Raw genomic sequence first — 27,731 nt, forward strand, 5'->3', positions numbered from 1 at the left:
AGACAACGACGAAAAGGAGACAACGACGACAAGGAGACAAGAATAAGGAGACAACGACGAAAAGGAGACAACGACGACAAGGAGACAACAATAAGGAGACAACGACGACAAGGAGACAACAATAAGGAGACAACGACGAAAAGGAGACCGACAAGGAGACAACGACGACAAGGAGACAACAATAAGGAGACACCGACGAAAAGGAGACAACGACAACAAGGACACAACGACGACAAGGAGACAACGACGAAAAGGAGACCGACAAGGAGACAACGACAACAAGGAGACAACGACGACAAGGAGACAACGACGAAAAGGAGACAACAACAAGAAGACAATGGCAACAACAAGGAGACAACAACAACAAAGAGACGCAACAACGACAAGGAGACACAACGAAGACAAGCAGACAACGACAACAACAAGAAGACAACGGCAACAACAAGGAGACACAACAACAAGGAGATAACGATGACAAGGAGATGCAACAACAATAAGGAGACACAACGAAGACAAGGAGACAACGACAACAACAAGGAGACAACGACAACAACAAGGAGACACAACAACAAGGAGACGACGATGACAAGGAGCAGGCACGTGCACAGATAGAGCCCTAGTGGTGCTCAAGCACCAGCTCCTTTGCCCTGGATGAGAAAAGTGCCCTTTTTTCTGGAGCCCACTTTTTTCATTCATCCGTATTTAAGAATAAAAGTTACTCTCTCTGCCATCAAGTCGCCCCAAATGTGTTTTAATATCCGACGGGGCATTTATTTGAGTTCTTGTTTGAATTTCGCCCTGACATGCTCCGCGACGCTCACGAGACCCCCCCCCCCCTCCCTCCTCCTCCTCCACTTCCTCCTTCGCTCAGTGCTCCACGCGCCACTAAACGGGTGCACCTCCTTCTCCTCTGACCCGCAGCACCAGACACACACAGGGCTCTCAAGTTTTGAAGACAGGCAAGAGTGACACATCCATCATCCCCTGACGTTGTTTTGTGATAAATCGACCACAACATTAGCGCTGCTGAAAACATGACGTCACGACTGGTCAGACGTTTCCTAAAAAAATAAACAAACAAAAACTCACGAAATCCGTAATTTCAGAGCCTTGTCCAGCTGTTTACTGACAGTAAGTTATGTTTAGAGGAGAGAGAGAAGAGAGAAAAGAGAGAGAGAGGGAGAGAGAGAAGAGAGAGAGAGAGAGAGAAGAGAGAGAGAGAAGAGAGAGAGAGAGAGAATTCTTATTCCGTTCTATTTAACGGGTTAGTCTAGGATTTGCGTGGCCAGACTGAAAAAAAAATCATGAGGCCTCTCTTGTTCAGAGGGCCGGGCCAAATGTGGAGGCGGGCCGTATTCGGCCCGCGGGCCTTAGTTTGAGGACCACTGCTCTTGGCTGTTGATGTCGATCAAGATCGCTTATTTTGAAAATGACGTTAGAGGGCAATACGGATCCGTATCAGACCAGCGAGGAGGGCGATACGTGGCTGGCATGATGACCCATTAGCCAATCAGAACGCTTGTAGCCTACTGTTGTTGCTATATAATAATTCATCTTTATTCATAAAGAAAATGTAAGCTAGTGGTCTGATGCTGCCAGAGGAAACGCAGGTTGTGGACAGCATCATCAGTGTATTGATGCTTATGCTTCAACTCTGTCAGAATTTTTTTTTGGCATTGGGTGCCCTTTTTTTGGGTTTGAGCACCTGCCCCCCAAAATGTCTGTGCACGTGCCTGACAAGGAGACACAACAAAGACAAGGAGACGCAACGACAACAAGGAGATAGGACAACAAGACAATAGTTAAATAAAAGTAAATGTGTTCTCGATGACGTATGACGTGTCATAATGTGGAATAGTTCAAGTACAGCTGGTACTTTGTTAAGTTTCTGTAAACTTGCAGTTTTTTGTGTTTTTACTCAAGTGACTCGTTAAAACAATCGTGTATTGCCAAAGAATATAATCTCACCGACATTAAGATGGTTCATGAAATACTTGGTTGAGTTTAATAAAAGATGAAATACTTAGTTAAGTTTTTTTTTTAAAGATGAAAACTAGACTAGAGTCACAAAACACTCTTTTCTTTCAATCATTTTATTTTCATTTCCAAGCTAAATGTTACACAAATAAAAGTACACAACATAAAAATAACTCTGCAAACAACAAAGCAACCTTTAAACCCCAAATATTTCTTTTATTCCGAAGGTTTTACAACCGGAAGTGGACCTTTCCAAACAGGTCCCGCCTCCCGCCGCTCACCTGAGAGACTCACCTGCGGTACCTGCAGTACCTGGGAGAGCAGCAGCCGAGCAGCAGCGACCGGCGGCCGGGTAGAGGAGGCATGGCGGGGTCCCAGCTGATGTGCATGGAGGACGACCACGTGAACGAGAAGGTCCCGGAGACCCGGCCGAGCTTCTACTACAGCGAGGAGCAGCGCGCGGCCCTGGAGCAGCTCCTGCGCGGCGGGGACGGCGCGTTCAAGATGCGCCTCAAGGAGGACAACGTCAAGGACTTCCTCTCGGCGGGGGAGATCGGAGTCCTGCGCGAGACGTTCCGGGAGTACGAGACGGACAGCGACTCCGAGTCCGGGGAGCACGAGCGGGCCAAGGAGTCCCCCAGCGCGGACTCCGGGGTCCACTCCACCTACTGGCCCGAGATGTCCGACATCGAGGTGCCGCCCCTGGACATCGGCTGGCCTGGCAGCTGCGGGCTCTACAGAGGGGTGACCCGGGTGGCCATGTACTCGCACCCCCCCAAGGAGTCCGGGCCCCACATCAAGGAGGTGGTGAGGGGGCTCATACAGGAGTCCCACAAGGTAACGTTTCATTCTATTAATTACTGTTTTATTATAATTCAATGTATATACCTTTATCAACCTGTTTCTAATACGAATACATGTTTATCAATATTATTTTCTCCATAAATTCAGCTGAACTATGATTGAGTATAAGTATTCTTTAATTTAATTAAATTTAATACTGCATTAACACCTTTTTTGTTTGTGAGAATCAGGAAAAAAGTATGCAAAATGATGCAAAACAGTCCAATCTTTATCAAACTACGTACAGCGTATATCTAACCTGTCGTTATCTTGATCAATCAATTGATTTATGTGTAAAATATCAGAAAATGGGGGGGGAAATATTTCCAGTTTTCTAAAGTTAATGGTGACACAAATCCAATTCAGATTGAAAGCAGCACATATTAATATTTCATTAGCTATAATTAATTTTAATAATTCATTATATTCTAATTAGTTAAAGTTTTGATTGAAAACAAAAAGACTTTGAAAAGAAATCAAAGACCAAAACAGTCTATTAAATTGCATGCAAATAAATTAAACTGGAGAAGAAATGACCAATGCAGTTTTAATAGCGTCCCCCCCCCCCCCCCCAGTCAGAACGCTCTGCTCTAATGAATCTCAGTCGGTGTTGAATGCGTCACAAAGAACACATTGTTGAACTTGAACTCATGTGGCAATTTAAAAAAAAGAAGAAAACAAGTTTTTTTGACCTCCAGCAGAACAAAAGCATCTGAAATTTTTCAAAACGACTGGCTCCCCGTGATCATGTGACCGCCTGGTGATCATGTGACCGCCTCCGACGGGTAAAAGAGACAAAGACCCCCTGGGCTGAGATTAATAAAACCTCCCTACACGTGTCATGTGTACATGACAGTGTGAGGTTTAAAGCATAATTAATGTGTGTTTAATCAGAATTTAATGGGTTTTATTGAGAATAACATATTTGTGTCGACATCAACTTAAAGCAAATATAGAGAATTTAAGGACTATTAATTTGTGTTTAGTCAAGAGTGATGCCAATGTCTGCAGGGGCTTCACGACTACGAGCTTCAGACGTGTTTTAACGCGTTCGAAACCCACGGCTGCTTTAAGAGAGAAATTCAAATCCAAATGACAGTTGGGAGTTATTTCCCACACGTGAAATGTCTACGTGCTTGTACATGCGTGCAGTTTGATTTGTGTCGCATCAATCCTTGTGATAAGTTTGGTTTTAAATCCTCTACATCCTTAAATTTAAAGGAAAAGTGAACTAGCTTATGTGGCAGAAAACATGTAAGTGGTGGCAGATTTAGCGTCGACATTAATTGCCGTTTCATAAACAAAGGGTGCGTGGCACAGACGTGAACAAATGCAGTGACGTTCTTTTAATAGTCGGTGAGTCGGCAAGTTGTGTGTGTTGCCGTTAGAGTTAATCAACTCAAGCTAACGGGCTAATTCAGCAAACGTTAGCTTATGGATAAACACCCGCCTTTTTGAAATGTTATTTAACTTTCACTGACTTTTTAAGTTTTTGCAGCCGACTCATTCTAATGTTTGGCTGACGGGCGTGGATTCGTTCGACCGAAATGCCGTGCGACTGTAACTAACGAGCTAATTACGCCAACGTTAGCTTGCGTGCAGTTTGCTTTGTGTTTACATCCTTAAATTTAAAGGAAAAGTAAACTAGCTTACGTGGCAGAAAACATGTAAGCGGTGGCAGATTTAGCGTCGACATTAATTGTCGTTTCATAAACAATGGGTTCTGCCTTTTTCTTTTGTGTTGCTGTTAGAGTTAATCAACTCAAGCTAACGGGCTAATTCAGCAAACGTTAGCTTATGGATGAACACTCGTCTTTTTAAAATGTTATTTAACTTTCACTGACTTAAGTTTTTCTAGCCGACTCATTCTAATGTTTGGTTGACGGGCGTGGATGGATCGTCTGAAATGACGTCCGATTCCGACAGATTTAATCGACTGTAACTAATTAGCTAATTAAGCCTATGTTAGCTTTGTGAGTCTGTTGAAAACAGTCTCTATAGCTGACTTACCGACTGCTGGTCATTTTAGTTTGTTTAAATTACAACTCTGTCTTGTGAGTTGTTGGAACATCTTTTATTTCTGATTTTTAGTCGTTTAACTTTTAAACAAAGAAGCTTGCAGCGCTGTATAAAATGGCGAATGGCTACATGACGTAATGCTAAATAAACGACGGTTGTGTATATTACACGCTCAATCGGTGTAAACTCCCCATTACAGCATTGTTTGATGTTATTAGAGCCCCCTGCACACAATTACATCGTGTTACAAGATTCACAGGCTTGCCTTTGTTTGCTGAGTCACAGGTTGATAAGCTAACAGCTGATTACTTTGCTCACTATTGATATCAAGATAATTCATCTATGAGGAAATAATTTTCATTGCATTTTAATGCTTGTTAATGGACTGGAAGTAGTACCTGTACCTGTAGTTCATGTACCTGTCCATGTCGTCTTCTGGGGGGTTAATGCGTCAAAAAAGGAAGTGACAACACGTCATCCCTGCACCTGGTTGCAAAGACAAATTAAGATGGCGATGTGTCTCTTTAGCTCTTAATTAAATGTACATTCAGGTAGATCTTAAACATCCCCATTGCACTCTGAACCCTCGAAACCTAACTTATTTAGCATTATTACACAACTGTCAGCTGCAGTAATTGCACAACCGACTCCTGTACAGACCACTTCTAAAACCTGATATGTGCGGTGAGTATCACATTTTACTCACTTGAGTTTTCCGGTAAGACACAAAGCCAAGGAAGGGTTCACCGCACGCCCAGAGCTTCAATACAACAAATGTGCATCAATGGGAGAGTCGCCGAGTGCAAGTTTAAACAAGTTGAGGTATAAGTGCAGCTCTAAATGTCAACTTCACATCACGACTTGCAGCAGAAGGATAAAGTTGGCACAGGGCTTCTGTACTTTTCCCTTCACCCACTCAGATTCCAGCAGCTCCCTCTGATACCAGGTTAACTAATCCAGACAAGCCTGGCTGAGGGGAGGGGTTAGTTGGGAGCCGTTATTGGTGAATAATCTGACTTACTTTTGAGGTGTGAACGAATCAAGATTCAAGATTCAAGATGTTTTTATTTGTCACATACACACACAGGGTGTGCAGTGAAATGAAAGTGGCAATGCTCAGCAGGAATGTGCAAGGGCAACAAGTACACACTATTTACAATAAAAAACAACACAATATTTACAGTAAGTGTGTGTGTGTGTGTGTGTGTGTGTGTGTGCCTAAGAGGGGCAGTTGTGTGGGTCTATGTGGGGGTCCTGGTGAGGTCGGAGTTCACAGTCCTGATGGCCTGAGGAAAGAAACTCCGTCTCAGTCTCTCTGTTCTTGCAGCGTGACTACGGAGGCGCCTGCCTGACCGCAGCAGCTGAAACAGTCTGTTGTTGGGGTGGTGAGGATCCTTCATGATCCTGCCGGCTCTGGTTCTGCACCTCCTGGTGTACAAGTCCTGCAGGGTGGTGAGTGTAGTTCCAATAGTGCGCTCAGCCGAACGCACTACTCTCTGCAGAGCCTTCCTGTCCTGAGCGGAGCAGTTGCCAAACCAGGCTGTGATGCTTCCTGTCAGGACGCTCTCTACAGCTCCAGAGTAGAAGGACTGAAGGATCCTCTGGGAAACTTTAAATTTCCTCAGCTGCCTGAGGTGGTAGAGGCGCTGCCTTGCCTTTCTCACCAGAGTGTCTGTGTTCGTTGACCATGTCAGATCCTCGGTGATGTGGACTCCCAGGTATTTATACCGCTCACCCTCTCCACAGTAGTCCCGTTAATCCCCAGTGGTGAGTACGTCCTCTGTTGTTGTACCCTCCTAAAGTCCACAATCAGCTCCTTAGTTTTGGTGACATTCATGATGAGGCTGTTGTCCTGGCACCAGAGTGACAGATCAGCAACTTCCTCCAGGTAGGCCTTCTCGTCGTTGTCGGAGATCAGGCCCACCACCACTGTGTCATCTGCAAACTTGATGATGGTGTTGGAGCTGAACCTGGCCACACAGTCATGTGTGTACAGGGAGTACAGTAGGGTGCTGAGGACGCAACCCTGGGGGGATCCTGTGTTCAGGGTGAGGGATTTGGAGGTGTGTCTGCCCACCCTGACCACCTGTGGCCTGGCGGTCAGGAAGTCCAGGATCCAAGCACACAGGGGGGTGTTCAGTCCCAGCTCAATCAGCTTGCCGGCCAGTCTGGAGGGGACTATGGTGTTGAAAGCTGAACTATAATCAATGAACAGCAGTCTCACATAGCCCCCCTTCTGGCTGTCCAGATGAGAGAGTGTGGTGTGCAGTACCTGGGAGACAGCATCATCTGTGGATCTGTTTGGGCGATAAGCAAACTGCAGCGGGTCCATGGAGGAATCCCGGTGACATGAGCGTGCTCGGGGCCACGGCGGCTTAATGACGGAGTGCTGAGATTGTTCCCCTTGAAGGGAAGTGATTCATTTACTGCCGCGAGCCTGCCAAACACTACACAGGGCACATCTTCATTAGTGTCCTGAAGCCTGAAGTTCAGAGTTTCCTTCTACAGAAACACACACAGACGCACTTCTGGAAGCAGAAAGAGGCTACAGCATATAGATTTATTTTTAAAATGTCAAATCAAAAAATAAAGCACAGCTGTCACAAACAATGAACAATGGGTTGCAAGTCCAGGTGTGAAACATGACTGGTGTATAAATATGCTTCTTGTTCAAGACTATTTATATATACAGGACTGTCTCAGAAAATTAGAATATTGTGATAAAGTTCTTTATTTTCTGTAATGCAATTAAAAAAACAAAAATGTCATGCATTCTGGATTCATTACAAATCAACTGAAATATTGCAAGCCTTTTATTCTTTTAATATTGCTGATTATGGTTTACAGCTTAAGAAAACTAAAATCCTATCTCATAAAATTTTAATATTTCCTCAGACCAAGTACAAAAAAAAGATTTATAACAGCGGAGTGTTTGTCAAGGCTCAGGAAACCCTTGCAGGTGTTTCCAGTTAATTAGACAATTCAAGTGATTTGTTTAATACCCTACTAGTATACTTTTTCATGATATTCTAATATTTAGAAATAGGATATTTGAGTTTTCTTAAGCTGTAAGCCATAATTAGCAATAATAAAAGAATAAAAGGCTTGCAATATTTCAGTTGATTTGTAATGAATCCAGAATGCATGACAGTTTTGTTTTTTGAATTGCATTACAGAAAATAAAGAACTTCATCACAATATTCTAATTTTCTGAGACAGTCCTGTATATATATATTCAAGGCTATTGTTTATATATATATAAACTCAAGACTATTGTCTATATATACAGGACTGTCTCAGAAAATTAGAATATTGTGATAAAGTTCTTTATTTTCTGTAATGCAATTAAAAAAACAAAAATGTCATGCATTCTGGATTCATTACAAATCAACTGAAATATTGCAAGCCTTTATTCTTAATATTGCTGATTATGGCTTACAGCTTAAGAAAACTCTAAAATCCTATCTCATAAAATTTTAATATTTCCTCAGACCAAGTAAAAAAAAAGATTTATAACAGCTGAGTGTTTGTCAAGGCTCAGGAAACCCTTGCAGGTGTTTCGAGTTAATTAGACAATTCAAGTGATTTGTTTAATACCCTACTAGTATACTTTTTCATGATATTCTAATATTTAGAGATAGGATATTTGAGTTTTCTTAAGCTGTAAGCCATAATCAGCAATAAATCAGAATAAAAGGCTTGCAATATTGCAGTTGATTTGTAATGAATCCAGAATGCATGACATTTTTGTTTTTTTAATTGCATTACAGAAAATAAAGAACTTCATCACAATATTCTAATTTTCTGAGACAGTCCTGTATATTCAAGACTATTGTTTGTATATATCAAGTCAAGTCTATTGTTGTCAGATACACAGAATGACACAGGGTCAGACTGGGCACTGAAATTCTTAGGACAAGGCACCACACAACAACTACCATAGCCTAACATAATATAACATAACATGACATACACACTGTACAAGAACTCTGAACATAATACTAACATATATACATATAATACACATAATAACTAGACTACAGACAAATGGGAGTAGCAGGAAGTGAAAGCAGGTAGTGCTATATATATTCAAGACTATTGTTTGTATATATAAATTCAAGACTATTGTCTATATATATATATATATATATATTAGGGCTGGGCAACGATTAAAATTTTTAATCGCGATTAATCGCATTTGTATACGCAAAATCCAATAATTCATTCAAAAGTAGTGTATAGCGCACTTCTATTTTAAATGTTCTGCCATATGAATGAAAGTGCCATAACATGTGTTGTCCCTGTTAGAGACACCAGAAAACACTTTCAGTGCAGTTTGTCAATTCCTAGAACTTGACACTTATTTTAAATGTTCTGCCATATGAACTAAAGTGCCATAAAATCTGTCAGGACATTGTCAAATGCACTGTTATGCAGAGACACTGTGACAGAGCGCTGGAGACTGAAGCAGGGACATGATCAAAGGCAGTCGTCTCGCAGCAGCGATCATCTCTGGTGCTCTATCTGCTCAGTGTGGTGACTTTATCTGACACATTCCACTGCTGTGCAACTTCAGTAAAGTGTCCCGCGCACGTTTCAGCATCATGTGTCTCCTCTGTTTTCATCAGTCAGGGCGTGTGAATGCAGCGCCCACTTCTCATCAATATAATGCACAGTCACTCCGAGGTCATTGTGGTTACCGAGTGATGTCCAGTAGGGTGACCAGATTTGAGTTTGTGAAAAAGAGGACACTTCGTCTGGGGGGGGCTGAGATTAAACATCTCTCTTGTTCTGCCTGTTTTGTGATATACATGCTGTAAAGGTGCCTAATATTTCTAGACTGAAATAATATCGGCATTATAACTATGAGGATTTTTTAGTTGCCTATTTTGTGGAGCCCCCTCAGGACTTTGTGCCCTACGCACAGCGCGTAGTGCATTATGGGAGCGGCGGCGCTGGTTGTAGTGTAAAGCATGCCGCACAAACAACAATGAACTAGTGGAGGCGGCAAGGTGCTCCGTGTTGCCAGATTGGAGATGGTGACGTATCGTACCAAAGGCTCAAAATGGTTGTATTTGGAGGATAATTATCGTGTATCTGGCAACCCTGAGATCGGTCGACCAATGACTGTCCTCTCTACAGTCAGAGCTCACGTAAGAAGGGAGATATCATTTCCAAAACTTGTCAGGGGTAAATACGAGTTTATGAAAACCCAGAGAAAACAAATATCCGACGAAGCAAAATCCGGACGTTTTGGAATCCCTGCGGACGCATTTTTAGGGCTCAAAAGCAGGACATGTCCGGGGAAACTGGACGTCTGGTCACCCGATGTCCAGTCGTCCCCAGTGAGAGCAACAGGGTGCACGTTGTGAAGCTGTCGCTTTGCAGTCCTCTCCTTTTCATCCAGCTCGTGTATTCTCCGTGTGATGTGTGTCTTGAGGGCGTCTCATACCTGCCGTCATTTGTTGAGATTCTTTTTCCCCCACAAATACTCTGACTTTATGATGTTATGTCCATTGTTTTGTCGTCTGCATTGTTTATAGTCCTCTAGGTGTTATGTCTATGTATTGTCTTTTGTCTAAAAAAAATAAAAAAAAAGACATGCGTTAATGCGCGATAAAATAATTGTCGGCGTTAATTAAGTGCTGCGTTAACGCAAGATTAACGCGTTAACGTGCCCAGCCCTAATATATATATATATATCAAGACTATAGTCTATATATATTCAAGACTATTGTCTATATATATATATATTCAAGGCTATTGTTAATATATATATAAATCAAGACTATAGTCTATATATATTCAAGACTATTGTCTATATATATATATATTCAAGGCTATTGTTATATATATATATATATATAAACTCAAGACTATTGTCTATATATATTCAAGACTATTGTCTATATATATTCAAGACTATTGTTTGTATATATATATTCAAGACTATTGTCTATATATATTCAAGACTATTGTTTGTATATCTATATTCAAGACTATTGTCTATATATATATATAAATCAAGTCTATAGTCTATATATATTCAAGACTATTGTGTATATATGTATTAAGACTATATATTGTCCATATATATACAGGACTGTCTCAGAAAATTAGAATATTGTGATGAAGTTCTTTATTTTCTGCAATGCAATTAAAAAAACAAATGTCATGCATTCTGGATTCATTACAAATCAACTGAAATATTGCAAGCCTTTTATTCTTTTAATATTGCTGATTATGGCTTACAGCTTAAGAAAACTCAAATATCCTATCTCTAAATATTAGAATATCATGAAAAAGTATACTAGTAGGGTATTAAACAAATCACTTGAATTGTCTAATTAACTCGAAACACCTGCAAGGGTTTCCTGAGCCTTGACAAACACTCAGCTGTTATAAATCTTTTTTTACTTGGTCTGAGGAAATATTAAAATGTTATGAGATAGGATTTTAGAGTTTTCTTAAGCTGTAAGCCATAATCAGCAATATTAAAAGAATAAAAGGCTTGCAATATTTCAGTTGATTTGTAATGAATCCAGAATGCATGACATTTTTGTTTTTTTAATTGCATTACAGAAAATAAAGAACTTCATCACAATATTCTAATTTTCTGAGACAGTCCTGTATATATATATCTTCAAGGCTATTTATTTATATATATATGTTCAATACTATTTATGAATGGTCTCGAACAGATATATAATTATACACGTCATGTTTTTACACCTAGATTAATGCCTGGATGTTTTTTCTGTGTAATCAATTCACACATCAATAAATTTTTTACTTTTTGTTTCTTTCATATTACGTGGTGCTAATAAACCCACAAACGTTGTGTCTGAACAAGGTTTTCCTTTTCTCAGCTTCCGCATCGATAGTATTTCAGTTGTATTCAAGAAGCGGCACAGAGCCTTAACAATAAACACTTTAAAGAAAGACATTTCATATTTGCTGGTGAGTGTTACGTGTTCCCACGGTGTCATAAAGCTTCTACAGTCTTATAACTGGTTTTTAATGTAGTATTTATTTCTCTGAAACCATGTATATTACAGCACTTACTCTACGCACGTACTTAAGTACAAATTCAAGGTATCTTTTTGTGCAACTTTATATTTCTGTTCCTTCATGTCTTGAGAACATTCTCCTTCTTCTAAAGCTAGATAAACTATTTTATTAAAGCCTCTTGAATGAGCTTGAAAATGCTTTTGTCCCAAGGCGGAATGGAGGGCTGTTTTCTCGACTTTTTAGAGATACTGTTCCCTTAACTCTCGCCAAGAACCACCTAGTGTTGTTCTTAAATTTTTTTAACTATTTCCTTCACCGAGGTGGTTCACGCGTAACTGGAGGGGAACGTGGAGCAAAGTTTGTGGCAATCAAATGGTCAAAAACCACAAATATCAACCTCATGGTGGCACAAGAAGGAAAAGTCACAGGATTACCAAACTAAGTAGGATTCATCATTGGGGCTTCATGACTGTCTGTACAGAATTTGATGGAAATCCATCAAATATTTCTTGAGATATTTCAGTCGATAACAAAGTCTGTTGACCCTGGGCTAAAAACAACAGGTGGATTTACACTCGACCTACTTACCAGTCAGGACCAGTACGTGTTGACGTCTACTTCATATAGACTCGTGCATGGTTTACTTTTGATGATTGATGCCTATTCATATTTGACTGAGCCTTTGTTCACACGTAACGTTGTCCGTCTGCCAGGAAAACTTGTTTTGGCGGTTGTTGGATCCGGCTCAAGCGCGTAAGAAGGAAATGATTAACACTAAATTGCTCTCGAGCACATACAAACACAAAGTAAAACAGTTAGTCACAAGCTAAGAGTAATGGATCGAGAGACGGCTAAAAGAAATAGTTGGCGAGTAGTAATGGATAAAGTTGTCTGAAAGGGAAACCGTCAAAGTTGAGCTTCTAGAGCTACTGGCCCCTTAACTTTGTGCAAGTCGAGTATGTTGTTACTTAATATAGCCTCCTGGATGGTTTACTTTTGATAATTGGCACCTATTTAAATGAGACTGAGTCTCTTTCACACGTAACGTTTGTCTGTCTGCCTGGGAAAACTTGTTTGGCGGTTGTTGGATCCGACCCAAGCGCACAGATGAGGTCATAAGGAAATCGGGAGGGGGGGGGGGAGGGAAAGCCTCGCATGATTAAATCTAAATTTGCATTCAATGACATTAAAAACCCAGTGTAGCTGTAAAATGCGTGACGGCAGTCGTCGTCGTGTTTTTTTAATCGGAGCACACGGTATTTATTGAAGTACACCGTATTAAAAGATGCATTGGAAAATACAAAAAAAAGGAAAGTGCTTCCTTTACTTTACGTTTTCGTTCGGATCCTCTACTTTTGTGGTCTCGATTACAGGAACTGGCGTTGAGATAATAATTAGCATTTGCCTGTTATCCCTCGCTGCTGCTTTGGCTTTCTGTCTCGTCGCTCTTGCGCAACCTTTTCAATCGGCTGGAAAAACCGGTTCCCCCGAAAGCATCAACTGTTAGTTTGCATCACAACACGGCATATTAAAAAGCGTGTGGTCGTGTTTACCGGCAGTGAGGGTGGCGAAAGATGTTCACGTATCTTTGTAGGCGGGTTGTCGGTTGCTCTAAAAAAAAGAAATGGGGAGGCAAACGTACAAATTCTCAAAATACCCAGAAACCATCAGATGTGACATCTTTACCAAACCGTCCGGTCGGGGAGGTTTCACAGTGAAACAAAGTGATCCTGATACAAAAGATGTCGCCAAGTAGAACAAAGACGAGGTTTAGCAACAATAAAAAAGCTAAACAAAATGTTCCGTGGGCGTCAGTAAAGGTCACGGAAGAACAGCGGTTAGTGGCGGTTAGCTGAACTGGAAAGCTAATGGAAACGGTTGAAACCGTTAGCTAAAAGTGCTACAGGTGGAATAGTTGGCAAAAAATAATTAGCAAAAAGTAATGGATACACGGTTAAAACATAAGCTACAAGTGAAATGGCTAATGAATATATGCAGTTGTGACCGTCCACATCTATTGGCTGAATGCTATCCATGCTATTATTGCTATCAATGTCTCTTTAACATAAATAGCAACATTTAGTTTGCTGAAACTGTTTGATAAATGGTTCGAATGGATAGCTAATGAATACAGTTAAAGTTAGCTTTAATGTAGAATAATGTGAAAAAAGCTGTAGCTGAATGCTAGTTAACGGTGGACATTAATAGCCACGAGTTTAGATGATTGACATGTGGGTTGACAGTGGGATGTTTGTGAACCACTGGTTTAATCATTTTATTTTTCAAGTGAATGTAAAGAAGCTACAGCTGTGTAAAAAAAAAAAAAAAAGTCTAATATTTCCTCGTGAGTAGAAGTATAAAGAAGCACGACGTGGAAATACTCAGTATTAAAATATGTAAATGTACCCCCCCCCCCCCCCATTCTTCTGTGTCCCCCAGCTGGTAGCCATAGTCATGGACCTCCTGACGGACCTGCAGATCCTCCAGGACCTGCTGGACGCCACGGCGCGGCGCGGGGTGGCGGTCTACGCTCTGCTGGAGGCGCGGGGCGTGCCCCACTTCCTGGACATGTGCACGCGGCTGCAGATCAACGCAGTGCATCTGAGGGTGAGCTCGGCAAACACTGGAGGTGGGGGGGGGCTCGGGGATACAAATACACAAGCTCCGGGGACATGGAAAGTGTGAAGGGAACACCCGAGGGGGTCAATAACTGTCATGGATTAAAAAGGAATTCTATGTCACAATAAATGTTCGTATAGCCGCTTCATTCTGGTCTTTTTTTCAATTCAAACGGCAAAAAACTCTGAACAAGCCCCCCGTTGTGTCCGGCTGGTTTCAAGTGTACTACCCTCGGCTTTGGGGCTTCTCATGTGGTGCTTACAGCGTTTGAACATTTTGATGTTGCTCGGGATGAACTAATAACCTTTAAACCTGTATTATTCTATCCCTAGATAAGAAAAATACCAATATTAGAACTCATTGAGTTAAAAAATATATATATATTTTAATAATATAATTAAACTAAATGGATCCCGCATGAGTAATTTGATGGGGAAATGAAGAATTCTACTGATAGGAAATTGGGGAAGGAATACAAATAAAATATATACTTTCATAAATGAGGAATAAGAAGTTTAGACATAAGGTTTTTGAGCAAATACATTGATTTGAACCCATATTAGAACTCATGGATTAAAATTATATATTTTAACGATGTTTTAAAAAAAAATTGTAATACGATTAAAAAGTGAATGAATAACAAGTTTTAATGTAGCAGACATTAGACTTGTGATGCTTTCATCCCTCTTCTGTATATAAGGTGTTAAAAATAGACTCATCCTCTTGCTAAATGAATATTTAATGCAGTTAAGAGCTGCTGTGGGTTCGGGGCGAGCAGCAGGCCACCGAGCCGGACGGTCATCCGATCTCCTCTGGGACTCGCCACCCGGCCCGGTCCGGCCCGGTTCAGCCGGTCATGCTGGTGTCGGATGGCGAGGCAGTGAAAGGCCTTTCTCAGAGCGCTGGGCTTCGTTACTCTCGCTTCTCACAGATACTCCTGGAACCGATCCGATGTAACCCGGCGCCTCGGTGTGTCCACTCTGTGTTTACGTCTCTTTTCCTTTCTTGTCTCCTCATCCTCTTCCCTTTAAGCAAACACACTGATCCACGCTGTGTTTGCCTTGGCACGTCCTTGTGTCAGTAGTGCACAATGCAGCGACAGTGAGGTCACCCGGGGCTCGCCCGTGTGATGCTAAGCTACCGGGCGTGTGTAATCAGGCGGGTGTTTTCCTCTTCACAGAACCTCCGGGTGCGGATGGTGAAAGGTTCGGGGCTGGCGCTGTCCTTTGGGAAGCTGCCCGGGTCGCTGTGCTCCAAGTACATGCTGGTCGACGGGGAGAAAGTCATGTTTGGGTCTTACAGGTGAGCACGATTATTCATTATCCATTATTCACAGCTGAGACGGGACAGATCGGTATTATTATTATTATTTCTAGTTGGCAGTCAAAAGTGAAGAAAAACTAATGTTTCTACTGAATACTTTATGAATATATATATATATTCTTTTTTTATTCTTAAAAAATGTATTGTTTATGTATATATAGTTTTGTTTATGTGTGTATATATAGATATAAAAAATAAATATATGTATATACAGGACTGTCTCAGAAAATTAGAATATTGTGATGAAGTTCTTTATTTTCTGTAATGCAATTAAAAAAACAAAAATGTCATGCATTCTGGATTCATTACAAATCAACTGAAATATTGCAAGCCTTTTATTCTGATTTATTGCTGATTATGGCTTACAGCTTAAGAAAACTCAAATATCCTATCTCTAAATATTAGAATATCATGAAAAAGTATACTAGTAGGGTATTAAACAAATCACTTGAATTGTCTAATTAACTCGAAACACCTGCAAGGGTTTCCTGAGCCTTGACAAACACTCAGCTGTTATAAATCTTTTTTTTACTTGGTCTGAGGAAATATTAAAATTTTATGAGATAGGATTTTAGAGTTTTCTTAAGCTGTAAGCCATAATCAGCAATATTAAAAGAATAAAAGGCTTGCAATATTTCAGTTGATTTGTAATGAATCCAGATTGCATGACATTTTTGTTTTTTTAATTGCATTACAGAAAATAAAGAACTTTATCACAATATTCTAATTTTCTGAGACAGTCCTGTATATATAATTTAATATATTTTCTTTTTAAATGTATATTTAAATATATATATATTTATATTCGTGTGTATATATATATATATTAAAAGTAATATCATTTAATATATTTTCTTTTTAAATATATATTTTAATATGTTTTAATGTTTGTGTATATATATATATATTTTCTTTTTTTTTTACTTATTTGAAAATAAGAAAAACAAGATTTCTCAAATGTATACAATCTCTACATCGTATACATATGTTATATATTCCTGCATCCGCAAAACAAAGACCCAAAATTGGCCAAAACAAAACATTCGCTGCGTAAACAAACTCTTAATAAAATAAAAATGAAATGCGAAACATTGAATTGAGCGCTTGTGAACAGGCTTGTTTCTACCAACGTTTCAATAGGATGTGAAATGTTGGTAGGGCCTTTTAATATTTAATAAACCAACCAGCTGCAACACCATGGAAAACCCCCAGTCATGATTATGAAAGTCTTTGGGAGGCATCTGGTGGAATGACTGGAATCCTTCAGCCTCCGACTTCCTGTCTGCAGTCGGCGCTGCAGGTCCATCTGTCGCCGGAGAAGCTGCATGAGGTCGTTACGAGGAGGCAGGGAGCAGTTTGATGAAGATGAATCCTTAACCCTTAACGCTCCAGATGTTCTCACACCTGTAAACGCCACACAACGCCATTAAGAACACGTGTAATGGGGTCATTAGTATCGTGCACAAAGAACCCGCTGGTTCTGATGTATTTTTTGATATTCAATAATCGTGCTTTCACACACTGAGCTGTGGAAAAAAAGGATTTCACGATTTATTTATTTGTGATTGTGCGTGAAAGACGATCAACGTTTCATCACAAAAAGTTAATAAATACCAAATGCAGTGGTAATAAACCCCAACATGGACCCTGCTCATGTCTGAATAGTGTGGCCTGACAGTTATATTATTGGGGGTCAATATTTGAATATTTCTTGTTGCACAAAACCTCATTTATTGAGTCTGTATTTTCAGAAACGTACATCTCAAACTACGATGCTTTGGTATCATTAAGGTTTCTGGAGCTTTGGTGATGTTGACTTCACCAGTTTATGATCATAAAGATCAATATTGATCAAACCCTGATTGTAAGTGTCCTGACTGATTGGACATGTTTTGGAGAAACACAAAATTAGATTTCCAAGAGAAGAACCAACACTGATATATATAAATATATATATAATGTCTTTATATATAAAAATGTAGGACAGAAATCATCAGAATTTAGTATAATTTCTTTTGTTTATCTGATGTTGCGGAGCTTTCTCATCATGACCATGATAATAAATAAATAATAAATACATGTTTTTTGATATATTATAATACATTTTTTTAAACATTTATTTATTATGTATTTATTTATTATTTTTTGTTTATATATTTTTGAGAGTTTTCTGCAGCCTCTGCAGGTTAGCCAGAGGCTGCAGATAAAAAACATGTATTTGTATCTATTTTCAGAGCACCGTCTATGCACACGTATGTTATTTAGAATGTAATTATAGAGCGAATAGTTTGCTTTATTGAATAGAATATAAATAAATAAAGTACTAGGCGCCGGCCCAACCCAAAGATAAGATCTAGAGTTTATGGATGCGACGTAAAGGAGCTGAGCTCCCGTGTCTGAGGACGGATGACGCATCTCTACACACGAGGCTGAGATGAGTCATATCTATAATTCAGCCGATTCGCCCACTTGTTTACTTTCTTGCTGAGTCGGTTGAGACTGTTGATAGCGCTTAGCTTAGCATAAAGTCTGGGAGCCTGGCCATGTGCAAACGGTATCCATATATTTTAATATATATAATCTACTGTATATTATGAGGCTTTAGAGGGCTTTACCCTCATATGGTTCCATTAAACTATTACACTTTATTAAATGTATAAATGCTTTAGCCTCATACAGGTCCTTTAAGCTATTAAACTTTATTAAATGTATAAATGCTTTAGCCTCATACGGGTCCATTAAACTATTACACTTTATTAAATGTATAAATGCTTTAGCCTCATATGGGTCCGTTAAACCATTAATCTATTAAACTTTATTAAATGTACAAATGCTTTAGCCTCATATGGGTCCATTAAACTTTATTAAATATATAAATGCTTTCGCCTCATACGGATCCTTTAAACTTTATTAAATATATAAATGCTTTAGCCTCATATGGGTCCTTTAAACTATTAAACTTTATTAAATGTGCATCTGTACTGATGAGATAATCAAGTTCGCATTCAATCGTAAAAAGCAAATGTGCGACTCCTTTGACCTTTTCAAAATAAAAGTCTGATTCATCTCTCAAGAGAGGAAGTGGATTAAAGCCTCTGTAAACTATTCAAACAATAAAATATCAAAAGGTATACGTCGAAACCAAAGAGGCAAATACAAAACAATCAACTCCAAACAATATTCACGCCCTCCTCCCGCAGCTTCACCTGGAGCTCCTCCCGGATGGACCGCAACACCATCACCGTGATGTCGGGCCAGATCGTGGACTCCTTCGACAACGACTTCCGGGAGCTGTACGCCGTGTCCGACCCGGTGGACCTCTACGGCGAGTTCAACGTCCCCCGGCCGCCGATCGCGGCGCCCGTCCGGAAGCTGGAGCGAGTCCACACGATGCCCGTCTCCACGTCGCGCTTCCAGGCGACCGCCGGCGACCCCCGGCAGGGCGACGTCAAGGTGCCGGCGCACAAGTACCACAACCCCAAGTATTCGCTGGTGTTCGGGAACAACACGGGCCACAGGGGGTCCGTGCAGGACCTCTCCTCCACCGCCGCCGCCACGGGCGGCTCGCTGGTCGGCGGCGGGACGCACGCGAGGAACGGCCTCCCGCAGAACCACGCCCCGCAGAACCACAAGGTGGACCACGCCCCCCCAAAGAGTCCCGGCGCGCCCGCGGAGGACGAAGACGCGGACGGGAAGGGCGACTCGAAGAAGAACCACCAGCTCTTCGGCGCCAAGAAACAAATCAACTCCTTCAGGCACTTCTTGAAGTCCAGAGGGCCCACGGAGACTTTGGTGGAGGGCGTGGTCACCCCGCAGAGCCCCGCCCCCGTCTACAAGGCGGCGGAGACCAATGGCGTCGCGGCGACCGAGGAGGAGGACTCGTTCAACGTCGTCGAGACGCCGAAACCCAAAACCAAGAAGCCCTCCAACCTCCTCCAGAGGAGCATGTCTCTGCAGGTCATCAACACCGGAGACGACGACGGTACGTCGGGGCGGAATTATGATAATAATCCCTTTTTATTAGCAATTAATCTGCAGATTATTTATTTGAGTCATTGATTAACTATTTGTACTACAGGTTATAAAGTTATAGGTTGAGTCTGCATCTATAGAACAAACCCCAAAACAAGTGACCATTTTTTAATACCTTTTTTATTTTTATTATTCAAAAATAAATATATATATATATTATACATATATTTTAATGTGTTTATATTTAATATATATATACATATATAATGTAATATATTTCCTTTTAAAAATATATATATATATTTTAGTGTGTATCTATATATATAGATACACACACATTCATTGAAGTTAGCAGAAAAACATTAATATATTAATATACATATATTAATATACATATTTGTATATATATATACACATTTGAATAGGCTTTTTCTTTTTAATCCCACAAATATAATAATTCATATTATTGATGCTTTTCTCTTTGTTCTGATCAGGGTCTAAAGGCCGCCGGCGGCACCAGAAGAAGAACTGCATCCAGTCGTGAGGCCACGCCCTCGAGGGACACTCGTAAAGCCCCGGCGTCCCGTCACTTGAGACCCGGTGACGCCCCGTTGCACTATGGGTAATTGGTCCTCGCTGTGGAGTCGACCGCCGAAGAAGACGCCGTCATTTAAAACTAATGACGCAGGAGAAAAAAAAGTCCAGAGGAACTCAACGCTGAAGCCAAAAGTCCTGCCGCAGGGATGTCCCCCCCGCAGGTGTTTTCTATATATATTTTTTTTAATTAAATGAATGCACCTGATAGTTTTTTTAAATATTCCATACTCGACCCTGAACGCCACAGCGTCACCCGAGGCTGCGTACGGGGGTGGGGGGGGAGAGAGAGGGGGGCGGGTGGTTACATCACACCTGGTTGCTATGGAGACAGGAGAAGAATTGAGATGTCCTGCCCCCCCGAGTGTCGTCTTGCAGGAGACCCTCGGTATTGAGTGCTGCTCAGCCTGTGAATAATGTACGCCGATACGTCTGCGTTTTGTGCGTCTGCACTTTGTCTTTGTTTGTTTGTTCAGGAGGAAAACGGACTGAGTTTAAAATGTGAATCCCTGAGAACCACTTGAGATGTAAATGATCTTCTGTAGCAGAAAATGCATAAAAGACGTCAAAATATCAACGTTTTGTGTGATTTATTTTCTTTTTGAATGTCTAGTAAAAAGTGTTGAGTTAACGATGTGTGGACCAAGACATCTTCAGCATGTCAGATGTGAATCAGAATTTAGACAAATCTAAGTTGCATTCCTGATTTATATTATATCATGATATTTTCTTTATTTTGATAAGTTCTGGTTGGATTAATTATTTTATGAGCAGTATTTCTTTTAGATTTATTTGTAAAATGTTATTCCTCGATAATTTACAGAAAATTATGTATTATGTCTTTTTAAGGTCAATAAAATGTGTATTTTCCTGTCATCGGTATTGGCGAGGCACCATCATGAAAGTATATATTATATATGATATATGATATATATAATTTTCATAAAAATATATACAGGACTGTCTCAGAAAATTAGAATATTGTGATAAAGTTCTTTATTTTCTGTAATGCAATTAAAAAAACAAATGTCATGCATTCTGGATTCATTACAAATCAACTGAAATATTGCAAGCCTTTTATTCTTTTAATATTGCTGATTATTTTTTACAGCTTAAGAAAACTCTAAAATCCTATCTCATAAAATTTTAATATTTCCTCAGACCAAGTAAAAAAAAAGATTTATAACAGCTGAGTGTTTGTCAAGGCTCAGGAAACCCTTGCAGGTGTTTCGAGTTAATTAGACAATTCAAGTGATTTGTTTAATACCCTACTAGTATACTTTTTCATGATATTCTAATATTTAGAGATAGGATATTTGAGTTTTCTTAAGCTGTAAGCCATAATCAGCAATATTAAAAGAATAAAAGGCTTGCAATATTTCAGTTGATTTGTAATAAATCCAGAATGCATGACATTTTTGTTTTTTGAATTGCGTTACAGAAAATAAAGAACTTCATCACAATATTCTAATTTTCTGAGAGTCCTGTATATCCACCAAACTTTACACGTATAAAGTTTGGTGGATAAATATATACTTTATATTTACATTTTATATATAATGTTTATATATATATACACTTTATATTTACACTTTATAGATAATTTTTCTATATATATTTCTATATAATATTCATATATATACCCACCAAACTTTACACGTTCATTCATAAATATGTTTGGAGCTTGATGCAGAGGGATTTGTTCTTACAGCATTCAGAGATTCATTTATACAAATTTATTAATAATAATGCAGAATTTTCATATTTAAACAACTCTGAACACTTTGTTTTGTTCTACCTGCTCCCAGGAAATCACGGCTTCACACACACACTCACACACACGACAGGAAAAGCCTTCTCACGCTCGGCTCACCACAGATCTCCGAGCGGCTTCATAATTAAATGAAAGAGGAAGATGGTTATGATGAAAGTTATTGTCAAAGTTTAAAGTGATGATGTACCTCCATCTGCTGGAGAAACACACACACACACACACACACACAATACACCAGTTTAATGCACACCTAGTTTGAGTCTTCCATCCATTTACAGTCATATTATAAATGCAGACATAAAAAATATGAAAGAAATATAATGTACAACTCCAAAGTACTCAAGTTAAATAAAAAACTGCTTTCTTGTCTTTATTTACAACAATTTGAGTATTAAAGGTACAAATCTGATATCCATGAATGAGGAAAACAATTACAGGAAAGTGAAGCGAGAAGCTCCTCCTCCGAGTCGTTGTTGCCTCCTTTGTGGTCACTTTGTGGTCACTTTGAGTCACTTTGTGGTCACTTTGAGTCACTTTGGGTCACTTTGTGGTCACTTTGTGGTCAGTATGTGGTCACTTTGAGTCACTTTGGGTCACTTTGTGGTCACTTTGGGTCACGTGGTCACTTTGTGGTCACTTTGGGTCACTTTGTGGTCACTTTGTGGTCAGTTTGGGTCACTTTGTGGTCAGTTTGTGGTCACTTTGTGGTCACTTTGGGTCACTTTGTGGTCACTTTGTGGTCACTTTGGGTCACCTTGTGGTTAGTTTGTGGTCACTTTGGGTCACTGTGGTCAGTTTGGGTCACTTTGTGGTCACTTTGGGTCACATTGGGTCACTTTGTGGTCACTTTGGGTCACTTTGTGGTCACTTTGGGTCACTTTGTGGTCACTTTGGGTCACTTTGTCGTCACTTTGGGTCACTTTGAGTCACTTTGGGTCACTATCACTTTGGGTCACTTTGTGGTCAGTTTGGGTCACTTTGTGGTCACTTTGTGGTCACTTTGGGGTCACTTTGTGGTCACTTTGGGGTCACTTTGTGGTCACTTTGTGGTCACTTTGGGTCACTTTGTGGTCACTTTGTGGTCACTTTGGGTCACTTTGGGTCACTTTGAGTCACTTTGGGTCACTTTGTGGTCACTTTGAGTCACTTTGGGTCACTTTGGTCACTTTGGGTCACTTTGAGTCACTTTGTGGTCAGTTTGTATCACTTTGTGGTCACTTTGAGTCACTTTGAGTCACTTTGTGGTCAGTTTGTATCACTTTGGGTCACTTTGGGTCACGTTGTGGAACCTCGTGGTCACTTTATTCTTATTTAGTCATTTTAAATCTTGTTTTAGTCCTTCTGTGCTTCTTTGTGGGTGTTTACGTCTCTTTGTAGTTATTTTGAGGTGGTTCTGCACTTCTCTTCCACAGCAAATGTTAACAGCCACTTGATGCTGGACCTGGACCTGGACCTGGACCTGGACCATGACCATCAGGAGCAGCCAATCAGACTCCAGGGGTGACATGTTGCAGATGTTAGCCGGAAGGACGAAGCCCGATCCACAACAACTCGAGGTCCAGGACCCGAACGCTACGAGGTCACGTGGCTGATGACCTTCCTCTTGCGTACCGACACCAGGTCGTAGAACGGGTCTCTGGTGATACTCGCCCTGAAGGAGAGATTCATGTTAGACCTGCTGTCAACCAAGGATTCATCGTCATCATCAATCTGGTGATCCGTTTTTAAGTTACTTAATAGCTGAGTTTATTTAATAAATGTCCCAGAATCCAAAGAAACATTTTCTAATTGCTCGATTTTAACTGAAACCTGCATATGTATTAATCTCCATCAAAACAAATATTGGACGGATTTCTATAATATTTGGTTTAAACTTTATGTAATTTATTTTTGGGGGGAATAGTCTGCTCTCCACGGTGGTTCTATTCGATGAGACTCAAGTCCTGTTTTCACTGTGGGAGCTGCAGCCCCCGGCTGGTTAGCGTAGCTTAGCACAATGACTGGAAACGGGGGGGAAAGCTAGCCTGGCTCTGTCTGTGTGTTTAATGTGTTCTAAAAGCTGAAGTGTTGAGACTCTTTGTGTGTGTGTGTGACCGCGTGTTCGATGTCTTTGACCCTGAAGTGACCTCCGCGGCCTCGCCGCTCTCACCGGATGGCGCGGATCCAGGCGTCGCGCTCCTCGCCGGCGGCGGCGCTCAGCGTGTAGGACTGGTGCTGACCCGGCACCACGCGGCCGCAGGGCTCCGTCTTACACGCCTTGACCTTCTGTCCTCCGGGGCGATACAGCTGCAGACAATACTGCACACGCGCGCACACACACACACGCACACACACACACGCACACACACGCATGCACACACACGCATGCACACACACAGACACACACGCACGCGCACACACGCACGCAGACACACGCGCACACAGACACGCACACACACGCGCACACACGCGCACACACACACACACACACACACACACACGTACACACACACGCACACGCGCACACACACGCGCACACACCGTTACCGTGTGCGTACGCCGATGGCCTCGTGACTCCTAACGTGTGATGATGTCATCGCTTACCGGTTTGCTGGCGTCCTGAAGCTTCCGGACGCACAAGTTCTCCAGAGGAATGATCCCAATGGGGTCTTTATCCTGCAGGAGGAAGAGGAGGAGTGGAGGAGGAGGAGGAGGAGGAGGAGGAGGAGGAGGAGGAAGGGGGAGGAGAAGGATGATGATGAGGAGGAGGAGGAGGAGGAGGAGGAGGAGGAGGAGGAGGAGGACATTAAAAGATGGCGGACGGTTTAACATGTGCACATCAACATTGTTAAATACATATTAGTATAAATATTAGTATAAATATTCTCACGGTTGTGAATTCAAAGTAATACAAGCAGCTGTCAGTCAGGATGAACCACCTCCTCTTCCAGGTCCTAACTCGACCACCTGCGACACACACACACACACACACACCTTTAATAACCTCCTCAACCCCCCCCCCCCCGGTCGGGTTCCAGTGGTCTCACCCATCTTGAGGAGCCAGCCCTCGCGGTCCGGGCTGAAGAAGGTCAGCGTGAGGTCGTTGCCGTCGTCCTGCGGCAGCGTGAACGGCTCGCTGCGGATGCTGCCGAACAGCTTCTGGAACGCCAGAAACAAGAAACACTCAAGTCATCCAAAATAAAATGCCGGGTTATAATGTGCGGGATTCAGAATCTCTCGTCAGTAAATTATCCGCTTAAATAATGACGACAGTTCACGTTTAGTCATTTAACTCCAGACTGAAACGTCTCGACAGATAAACCACGCCCACTTCTGGGGATCCCGCCCACTTTTCCTCCAGTCATTACCTTCGCATTGAAAATGCGGAAGGTTATGTTTTGATCGGCGTGTATTTATTTATTTATTTGTATGCGTGTTATTCGCGTAACAAAAAAAGTTGTAAACCGAATCGCATGAAATTTGGTGGGATGATTGGTTATTATCCGGGGACCATTTGATTAGACTTTGGGATCGATCGGGTCAAAGGTCAAGGTCAAGGTCATGAAAAGGTCAAAATCTTCTTTTTACCATAGCACGGTCAATTTTTATCCAATTGGCATGCAACTAATGCTAAAATGTTCATAATTCAATGCCCAATCTTGTGATATGCGAAGGTATGCGCTCTACCGAGTGCCCATTCTAGTTGTTCTTGTCTTTGTGGAAATGTTCTGTCTCTGAAGTTATTTTGAATCGTGTGTTAGTCATTTTGAGACATTTTCTTTTCATTTTTAGCCTATTTTTGGTAATTTTACATCTTATTTTAGTCATTTTAAGTCTCTTTGTAGTCTTTTTAAATCTTGTTTTAGTCATTTTGAGCTTCTTTGTGATTGTTTTGAGTATTGTTTTAGTCATTTTGAGTCTTGTTTTTGTAATTTTAAGTCATTTTGAGTCTATTTGTGATCAGTTTAAGTCATTCTGAGACTATTTTTGGTCAATTTAAATCTTATTCTAGTCATTTTGAGCCTTTTTGTGGTCATTTTAAATCTTGTTTTAGTCATTTTTAGTCTCTTTGTTGTCATTTTGAGTCATTTGTGGTGATTTTAATTGGGTTGCATGATGTCTGGTCCACTCAGGATGAACTGTAATAACCTTTTGAGTTCATTATGATATTATTATTATTAATATTATTGTGATTACGACGTAGCAGACCGTGAGCAGCTGGGTGGGCAGGTCCTTCCCGTGGTTGATTCCTCTGTTCATGGACACAAAGCGCTGCAGACTGGGCTTGTCCTTCACGTTCGGGTTGTGGAGACTTGTGTTGAGCATGATGATGGAGAAGGACAGGATGTAGCACGTGTCTGTAACACACACACATACACACACACACACACATACACACAGGTAGTTTTCTTCAGCTGTGCATTGTTGTTAATGAATATTTTATATTTTATTTTAGACTTAGAGGAGTCGTCCCCTGGTGGTCAGGAGAGAGAATGCAGCTTTAACACTTAAAGCATAGACTTCTATACAACCAGAAGAGTCGCCCCCTAATGGCCAACAGAGATAATGCAGCTTTAACACACGAAGCATAGAATTCTATACAACCATAGGTGTCACCCTCTGGTGGTCAGGGGAGAGAATGCAGCTTTAACACATGGAGCATATACTTTTATACAACCAGAGGAGTCGCCCCCTGGTGGTCAGGAGAGATAATGCAGCTTTAACACATGGAGCATAGACTTCTATACAACCAGAGTCACCTGTTCTGAATGAGGTGGATACTCGTTTTCTTTCAGGTTCTGTCTATTTTCTTGCATGAACTGAAATAATGACTCATATGATTCATATATTCTGCCTCGGCAGCTCATCGGTGTCGTGTGGTGCGATGAATGGATCCGACTTTGAGCAGGAACTGAAGAGCTATTCATTTTTTAATTGGCCTGTCGGAGCCACAGCGTCTCTGTCGTCGGTACCCGTGGACTGGAAGACCCCGGGGTTACAGTCGCAGTAGCGAGTCGCGAACGCCTCCATCATCCTGTCGATCTTCTGCGATTCTCCCGGGAGACGAAAGCTCCACAGAAACTGCCTGCAAGACGGGAGAGGCGTCATAAAAACCCACAAACGCGTCACAACACACGGCGGTTAGAAGTCAACTCAAACCTCAGCGCTTGCACCAGATTCAGGTCTGAGAACTCATGCAGGCCCACAAACGCCTTCAGGGTCTGCAGATGCATTTCCTCCCTGAGTGGGAGAGAAACGAAGAAGAAGAATCAACGTCATTTCCTTTATTACAATACACACAATATCATCACAGCTAATACTTCAATATTCAATAAACTATTATACAACATCTTACAAAAAAAGGGTATAAAACTAGTAAACACTAAATAATCAAATAACATACATCATCGATGGAAAGTAACGTCCCTTAATCATGACATGTACAAGTGCAGGATAAACAAGGAAGAAGCATTGTAAACATAGGAGCTCTCAAAGCGGATTACAGCATGTTACACAGAACGACTATTTAACAAGATAAGTATATCAGAAGAATCACAAGTAAGTTACACATGAGATAATCACAAATTAAAAAACATGTTAAAGACATAAATCAATAATG

The 27,731-nt window shown here is 40.9% G+C and overlaps 2 protein-coding genes across 2 annotated transcripts; one reads left to right on the forward strand and one right to left on the reverse strand.

The window, feature by feature from the left end:
* The first annotated feature begins 1,946 nt into the window (after window positions 1–1,946).
* Window positions 1,947–20,931, forward strand: fam83fa (family with sequence similarity 83 member Fa). The gene is made up of 5 exons (XM_056407626.1): window positions 1,947–2,814; window positions 14,290–14,457; window positions 15,650–15,771; window positions 18,993–19,774; window positions 20,259–20,931. Exons 1-5 carry the CDS (start codon window positions 2,341–2,343, stop codon window positions 20,306–20,308), a joined length of 1,596 nt encoding a protein of 531 aa, XP_056263601.1. The 5' UTR covers window positions 1,947–2,340; the 3' UTR covers window positions 20,309–20,931.
* A 2,332-nt stretch (window positions 20,932–23,263) lies between these two features.
* cyth4a (cytohesin 4a) lies at window positions 23,264–27,348 on the reverse strand. The gene is made up of 8 exons (XM_056407627.1): window positions 27,272–27,348; window positions 27,085–27,197; window positions 26,321–26,469; window positions 25,159–25,270; window positions 25,002–25,078; window positions 24,716–24,787; window positions 24,282–24,430; window positions 23,264–23,783 (listed from the first exon to the last, which is right to left on the reverse strand). Exons 1-8 carry the CDS (start codon window positions 27,343–27,345, stop codon window positions 23,705–23,707), a joined length of 825 nt encoding a protein of 274 aa, XP_056263602.1. The 5' UTR covers window positions 27,346–27,348; the 3' UTR covers window positions 23,264–23,704.
* Window positions 27,349–27,731: the final 383 nt, after the last annotated feature.

This window comes from Pseudoliparis swirei, chromosome 23 (assembly GCF_029220125.1).
Source record: "Pseudoliparis swirei isolate HS2019 ecotype Mariana Trench chromosome 23, NWPU_hadal_v1, whole genome shotgun sequence".
In the NCBI taxonomy this organism is placed as follows: domain Eukaryota; kingdom Metazoa; phylum Chordata; class Actinopteri; order Perciformes; family Liparidae; genus Pseudoliparis; species Pseudoliparis swirei.